This window comes from Humulus lupulus, chromosome X (genome assembly GCF_963169125.1).
Source record: "Humulus lupulus chromosome X, drHumLupu1.1, whole genome shotgun sequence".
Classification (NCBI taxonomy): domain Eukaryota; kingdom Viridiplantae; phylum Streptophyta; class Magnoliopsida; order Rosales; family Cannabaceae; genus Humulus; species Humulus lupulus.
Genome location: NC_084802.1, coordinates 188597444 through 188605547, shown reverse-complemented (window position 1 = coordinate 188605547; position 8104 = coordinate 188597444). Strand labels below are relative to the sequence as shown.

General features: G+C 38.3%; 1 protein-coding gene and 1 non-coding gene across 2 annotated transcripts; one reads left to right on the top strand and one right to left on the bottom strand.

Annotated features, from left to right (window-relative positions):
• Nucleotides 1–584: 584 nt before the first annotated feature.
• LOC133806522 (uncharacterized) lies at nt 585–911 on the top strand. The gene has a single exon (XM_062244613.1). The coding sequence runs from the start codon at nt 585–587 to the stop codon at nt 909–911; it is 327 nt and encodes a 108-aa protein (XP_062100597.1).
• A 6156-nt stretch (nt 912–7067) lies between these two features.
• On the bottom strand, nt 7068–7175 carry LOC133807703 (small nucleolar RNA R71). The gene has a single exon (XR_009879602.1). It is a non-coding gene; the product is annotated as a small nucleolar RNA R71 (small nucleolar RNA).
• Between the last annotated feature and the right edge of the window lie 929 nt (nt 7176–8104).

Here is an 8104-nt window from a genome sequence, read left to right as displayed (position 1 = left end):
CTGCTAGGACTAAATCTATATTATCAATATCGTAGGTTAAGCTCATAAAGTAAGAGATAAATTGTTTTCTTACTTTGATCGAATAGGAAGGTTATTAATAATGGTTCCAACCCATCATTAATTGAGTTTTCACTCTATTTAACTAATGATGTTTTGTGACTCTCACCTACCGAGACACAAGTGTCATAGACTAGTTTGATACCTTAGAAATAGAGATATGTTTGTTTTTAGTATATTTTTTTCTTTCCATATCTTACATATTTGATATATGTTTACTATTTCTTAAAACTTAGTGATTAGATGTTTATTGAGCAATGTGTTGATTTCTATTTATTGATGAAAATGTAGTTCTATATGGCTTCCAACTCCATCCGCTCTAGACTCTCCAATGAGCTTCTCACTGGAGAAAAATTCATGAAATGAAAGTCCAACATCAACAACGTGTTTATCGGCAGCAACTCAAAGTTTGTGATGACCAAGGAATCCCATGAAGTTCTAGCTAAAGGAGCAACCAAGTCTATCTTGAGAAGTATGAGCATCGGCAAACAGCAAACAACAAGGCTAAGGTGTACATGCTTTCTAGCATGTCAAACACGCTGAGGATGAATCTGGAAGATGTCGAAACTGCATATGACATCATGGAACAACTTCAAGAGATGTTTGGACACAATTATGGGCAAGCTCGTTTCGAAACCAACAAGAAGTATGCAAATGCTAGGATGACACTGACGATGCATGTTCGTGATCATTTCATGAAGATGACAAACTATTTTCAGGAGGCTGAGTTGCATGGAGCCACCATAGACGAGGAGAATCGAGTGGGGCTCATCCTGAATAGCCTTGCTCCAACTTTTCTAACGTTCACCACAAACTACTTCTTGAATAAGATGAATTATGGGATGACTCAATAGTTGAATGAAATTTAGATGTACAAAGAAATTAATGGTGGACCAAGAAAAGGAGAAAAGAAGAAGCATTCTACTACTACAACTTCTACCGAGGGTGCCCAGGCTGAAGCTAACCTAGCTTCCGCTCCAAAGGGAAAAAGGAGAAAGGGTGGACAGACCAATAACCCTAACCCTACCTATAATGCCCTGGTTACTCCAAGACCGTTACTATGAGCTTTGAACCGTGTCTAACTTGCTAATCGAGTCATTTGGTTATAAACGTGTATCTAGGTGTTATTAATAGGCTAAGGTGAAAAACTTGATCAAAAGGAAATGATATATTTTATTTAAAACATAAAATTGTACATGGGCCCATAAAAGCGTTTACAAGTTATTTACAATCCAAAACGGTCATTGCAGTGTAAAATTACAACCCGCCGACCTAAGCAGCAAAAATAGGGTTAACCCCTAGTTCCTTTGAGAAACACCTTGGCCATGGTGGTCAAGTAGCCGCATATGTACACATCTCCACCTAATCTCTCCACTCAAGGTTGGGTGAGCTTTTCTTTCCCTTTACCTGCACCACATAGCACCCGTGAGCAAAGGCTCAGCAAGAAAACTCATTACTGCATGTATATAATTTAAGAAGATGATTATGATAATTATATAAAGCTTATAGCCCTAAACAGATGAGTGAATATCACTTCAAGATTCTAGTAACCATGTTGGGGCTTGTAGCCCTAATCAAATGAGTGACTGATGAGTAAGTCACTAACTTAAATCAAATGAGTGACCATGGAGTCACTAGCTTAAACCAGATGAGTGATTGATGAGTAAGTCACTAATTTGGGTTCCGCACCCTTAGCCATGTGACGATGCAGTCACCTGGGCCTTTTGGCCCTGGCTCTAAGTAACTAGCCATTAGACTAGACAAGCGCTTTTGTTTTTCATCAAACTTGAGGTCGGTTAGGCATTAATGCTCATAATGAGTCATTCAATGCTTATGTCGATTAGATCTAATCTTTTCAACTTGCGTTAAACATGCTAATATCGTTATTGACTCATTAGTCAATACCATACGACCAGTGCTCAATACTACTGCCGAACTTAACTAATAAGTCACAGCTTCACAGTTAATACCGACACCATTGTCGATGCTGACTAATAAGTCAGTGCCATTCACAAGTAAGCAAGATTTGCTAAGCATTTGATATGCAATCAATGTCCACATTTAAACACTCAACATGCCTCATGAATAACCATGCATGTCACATATGAGGTGCAGTTTTCTTACCTCTGGTTCGAGCGTGGAATAATAAAAGAACGATCCTTGAGAATGATCAACCTTTTAGTTCCTTGGCGGTCACCTAGTCATAACCAATTATGGGATTCCATCAATAAAATGAATAATAAAAGGTTCCCGGACCAAGACCTAGCCTCCGAGATGTTGAATCCTACTAAACCGGGTTGCAGGAACGATCCTAAGGCCTAAGGTTTGAGTTCCCATGACAAAAACACAATTCTGGCCAAAATGCCACTAAGGGTCGCGGCCCTACTCCACCATGCCGCAGCTCACCTCCCCAAACAAAGGCGCCCACCTTCCAGCCATCAGCACGCGCCGTGGCCCTATGGATCTTCAGCACCACCCTTCATTTTCATTAAGCTTGGGTTGCGACGCTCTAGAACAGAATCGCGGCCCCACCTGAAAACTCAGCCAAAAACCCTTATTTTTCCTCTTCGAACTCATTTCAAAAACCTATTAAAACACTTCCAATACCACAAAGCAAAGCTCCCAATTATTACCACAATTTATCCATCATATAACCAACAAAACCTAAGCTTTAAACCATTCAAAACTTCATCAAATTCCCATTCCTATGATCAAATCTCCAATCCCAAAACTAACACAAAAACAGAGCAAGGAACCATAAAATTGAACTAAAACCTTACCTTAACCTCGAATTGAATTATCTTCAATGGCTGAACACTAGCCTAAGACCTCAAGCTTCAATCTCCAAGTTTGAATCCCCAAACTTGCTTCAAAATTTCAGAGGAAGGAGAAGGAGAATGATCGTGAGAGAGGTAGAAAAGGGCTCTATTTTTCTTAGGTTTCTACAGCTTTCTTTTGTTAATATATCACCTTAGGTCAAAAGACCAAAATACCCCTAAGCCTATCTCACTTCTTAACAGCCCCCAAGGGCAAAGTCGTCATTTCCTGTCTATCTCGTTAATCATAATTAATGTCCTCTGATTCCCATTATACCCAATATTCTCAAATACCAATTAAATCATATCTCATTACCCTTGAATTCCCAGTAATGTTCTAATCATCAATTTACCCCGAGAATCACCCCGAGCCCCGAAATCAACCCCGTTATGACCAAACTGCTAGCTTGTATTAAAGGATTGTCTCATGCCAAAAAGCTCGAACAAATCCACATTATAATGTGGCCTTATTCATAATTCACCAACATGCATAAAAATATACAAATATGCCTTCAACATGCCAAATTACCAAAATGCCCTTATGATGAAATGCGGACCCACATGCATGCATTTACCATCATATAATAATATAATTCACATAAGCATGCATATAATAATTTAATGGCATAATAAATCAATTATGGCACTCCCGGCCTTCTAATCCAACCATTAAACTTCATTAGGAATTTTGGGGTACTACCAAGGCTGGAAAACCAGAAGGTGCTACGAAGCCTGCGAAGGATAAGAAGAAAGGCAAGAAAGAAAAAGGTGCATGTTTTCACTGCAAGTATAAAGGGAATTCGAAGATGGTTTGTGCAAAGCTCCTAGCAGCTAGAAACCAAGGTAATAGCTTTTCATTTGTCTTAGACGCATGTGTTTTGGAAGATGATAAATCCATTTGGATTGTTGATTCAAGATCCACTAACCATGTATGCACTTCTTTACAATTGCTTAGCCAATGGGAGGAGGTGAAAGATGGCGAGCTAAAGCTGAGAGTTGGGAACTGAGCATTCGTCCAAGTCAAGGTGAGGGGACAAGCTTTTAACAACCTGAATTTTGTATTAAGGTCGAGTGCCTTGATTACTGTGCCAAGAGGGCATACTCAAATTTATAGGTGGAATTAGTTGAATATATGTGTGATTATGCAATATAAATGATTTGTGTGGTAATGTGACTAGATATGAATGTTTATGTGTATTAAATATGCATGTTGGGCCATTTCTGTATTGGGGCATATCTGTAATTTTTGACCCGTTGAGGGTATATTTGCATTATGTATGTGTTATGAGTAAGACCTTGGTGTTATGGGGATATATTTGAGATGTGTGGTCCGAGACGATCCTAGTTAGCGGATTAGCGGAATAGTCACAACGGGGTTAAAATACCCGGTTCGGTGTGAACCTAGAGGTATTTTGGGAAACCTAGTGAGTATTCGGGATTTATAGGGTATCAGGTAGTTATTTGGTGATTATTTGTGTATGTCGAGATTAATTGGGAATTTCTGGGGCTACTCGAGGATTAGCGGGAAATGTGGTATATGGACGGTTTTTCCCTTGGGGGCGTGATTGAGTCAAGGTTAAGGCTAGGGAAAATTTGGTCTTTTCCCTAGCCTTGGACGGCCTTAGTCACTTAGAGACTTTAGGAAGCCTAGAACCAAATAAAAGAATCCCCTCAACATACCACTCTCTCTCCCTCACGTTTCTCTCTCTCTGTCTCTGTCTCTGTCTCTGTCTCTGTCTCTCTCTCTCTCTCTCTCTCTCTCTCTCTATCTATCTATCTATCTATCTATCTATCTATCTATCTATCTATTTATCTATCTATCTATCTTTCTCTCTCCCTTGCAAGTGGTTCTCTCAAGTTTGTGAAAGGAATTTGCTAAGTTTCAAATTTAATGTTGTCCTTGCTGGGAATTGAGAGCTAGGATTTGGGGATTACAGGCTGTCAAACTAAAGGATCGAGCTGGGAATTGAGAACTCGAATTCCAACAGGTAATCTCAATTCTCAAGCTTTTAGTTTATTGTTTTGGTATTTTTGTTGAAATCTTAGATTTCTGAGTTTGATGGTGTTTAGAGGGTTTTGATGATTGATTTGTGGTAGTTTTGTATTGCTAGTATAATTCTGTGGTTGAAATGGGTTAGAAATCGAGTTTGGGGTGGATTGGGAAGGATTTGAGATTTCTGGAATTATGCTTATGTTTTGTGTGTTTTTTAGGTTTTAGTGATTACTCAAGGGTTTATGTGAATGTGGTGTAACTAAGGGCTAATTCGAAGATAAATGGAAGATTTCTTGCGTTAAATGGTGTTTGGTCATGTCGGGGCACTTTAGAAGAGATCGATGGTCGAAACGAAGCTTAAAACGTTGATTTTTAAGGTTGAGCTATTTTGAGTCGCAACTCTTGAAGCTGGGTCGCGGTGCTAGCTAAGCCAGAGAGGTTGGTATACCTATGGATTCTGAGCTGCAATGCTAAATCATTTTGAGTCACGACACAAGAATGTTGGGCCATGGCGCCATCGAAGTCAGAGGCTCCTTGATTGAGGCTTATCGTGCTAGGGCTGCGGCGCTTGAAGGCTAGGCCGCGACACTTGAGCCCGTACAACGTATGGAAATTGTATTTTTATGGGGGCAAGAAGGTCTTTTCGTAGAGAATCGCTAGGGTTATTATAAAAACATAATTATGAACTATTCAAGTGACTTATGGCCGCTGGAGAACAAGAGGAACTTGGAGATCAAGATTGGGAAATTGATCAAGAGTTCTTCTTTAATTTCTTTTTCTATGTTATTTTCTAAATCAATGGATGTTATAAATTTAGTTATGAACTAAATTTATTTTCTAGGATTTTAATGTAGTCTCTTGATACTTTATTATTAGTTAATGCAATCTCTATGATTTCTTTTTCTTTATTGTGCTTAATGAATGTGAGTAATTTGACATTGTTATTTGCATTGTTTATGAATTTGATTCAAAATCTGAGAGGTGAGAGTTAAATATGCTATAGTTGAATATACATAGATTTGGATATAGGACGAGAGTGCCTATATGCTTTGTTTAGCTTTTAGGATTTCTATTCTTAATGTTTGCCTTATGTTGGAATTTATCTTAGAGATGTAGAAGATTCACATATAGGTTGAGAGATTTATATATCCTAATAAGAATATAGATTGTATTAGTAAATCTGCTATCACAATAAGAGAAAGAATAGTGAAATTGTATTGATAAAATGGTAAAGTGTATAGATGATGAAATTAAATACCCTAGGTTTTTCTTCCATTTAATTAATTTTGCTTTTATTTGTTTACGTTATTAGTTAATTGTTAGCTTTGTTAATTTTTGTTTTTGTTCTTGATATTCTTGAATCTAGAATTTATTACCCAAATAGAATTAGGAAATTAAATATTGGTAGTTAATAAACAATCTTTCTGGGACGATACTTTACTTATCTCCAGTATTACTTGTCTACAATTGTGTATACTTGCACATTAAAATTATCGCATCAAGTTTTTGGTGCCGTTATCGGGAATTGTTTTCGGGAATTGTTTTATTGATATCAAAATAATTAGTTTTTATTCTAATTTGGTTGTTTTTCTTTTTAGAATTCTAACTTGGTTTGTGTCAGAATACTCTTATCACAGGTTGTTTTGGTTTATTTGACAAGGTAAAACAGTTGAGATATTACCGGTGACTCCTTAGATTGAGAGAAACTGTAGACAGAACCAGAAGAATAAGAGGTTGGAGGCAAGGATGACTACAAACCAAGGGAATGCATTAAATAATGTCGCCAACAATGTCAAAGGGGTAGTGGCTGCTGAGGTCCCTGGTGAACAAAGGGATAGAAATTTAAGAGATTATGTACTCCCAACTGTTATGGGAGTACATTCATGCAACAGACACCCCACATTTTCTGCTAACAATTTTGAGATCAAGCTGGCAATACTACAAATGGTCCAGTCCATCGTTCAGTTTGGTGGATTACCTACGGAGGACCCAAACATGCACATAGCTAATTTTCTAGAGCTGTGTGCAACTTTCAAGATGAATGAGGTGAGTGACGATGCTATCAGATTGAGGTTGTTCCCATTCTCACTGAGGGAAAGAGCCAAGAGTTGGTTAAAATATCTACAGGCCAACTCTATTAACACTTGGGAGGAGCTAGCATAGAAGTTTCTGGCAAAGTTCTTTTCTCCATCAAAGGCTGCAAGTTTGAGAGGAAAGATCAATAACTTCTTCCAAAATGATGGGGAATCATTATATGACGCATGGGAGAGGTTTAAAAAATTGTTGAGAAAGTGTCCCCATCACAACATTGAGAAGTGGATGTTGGTCCACAATTTCTATAATGGGTTGTGCACTACTACACGCACCATCATAGATGTTGCAGCAGGAGGAGCATTCATGGGAAAGAGTGCTAATGAGGCCTATGCATTGTTGGAAGAAATGGCCATGAATAACTGCTAATGGGCTGATGAGCAAGCTACTAGTTACAGAAAAGTAGTTGGGATTCATGAATTAGATGCAATCACAACACTAACTGCTCAAGTTGCCACCTTAACTAAGTAGTTGCAGAAAAATAATATTTCAACTCAAGCAATGCAGATGAAAACGGTGTGTGAAATGTGTGGAGGTTCTCACCAATTTGAGTAGTGTATGGCAGCAGAGGTGAATAATGGTATCCCTATGGAGCAAGTGAATATGATGGGGAAATTTAATAGGCAAGCCAACAACCCTTTCTCCAGGACTTACAACCCATGGTGGAGGAATGACCCTAATTTTTCATTGAGAAATAATCAAGGCCCTCAACAACAATTTAAGCAACCTGTTTCTCAAACTTCACCTCAAGAAATATCACAACCACCGGTTTCTCAAGAGAAGACAAATGAATTACAAGCTACACTATTGACTTTAACCAACTCCCAAGCTTAGTTTATGACTGAAACACGATCATCCATCAGAAATCTCAAAATGCAAGTGGGTCAATTGGCAAATATGTTACAAAGTAGACCTCAAGGAAATTTTCCAAGTAATACTGAGGTGAATCCTAAGGAGCAATTCAATGCAATCTCCCTGAGGAGCGGTAACGAGTTGATGAGCCACTTGAGAAATCTAGTCTTCCATCAAAAATGGAGTCTGAAAAAAAAAAGGGAAAGGTGGAAGAAAAGGTTCTGAGAACCTTGAGAAGAAGCAATCACCAATGAGTTTTGAGCACCACATCAAAATCTCATATCCTCAGAGGCTA

Bases quoted from the DNA above. Each gene is read 5' to 3' on its own strand.
- LOC133806522 (XM_062244613.1), top strand. From the start codon at position 585: ATGTCAAACACGCTGAGGATGAATCTGGAAGATGTCGAAACTGCATAT.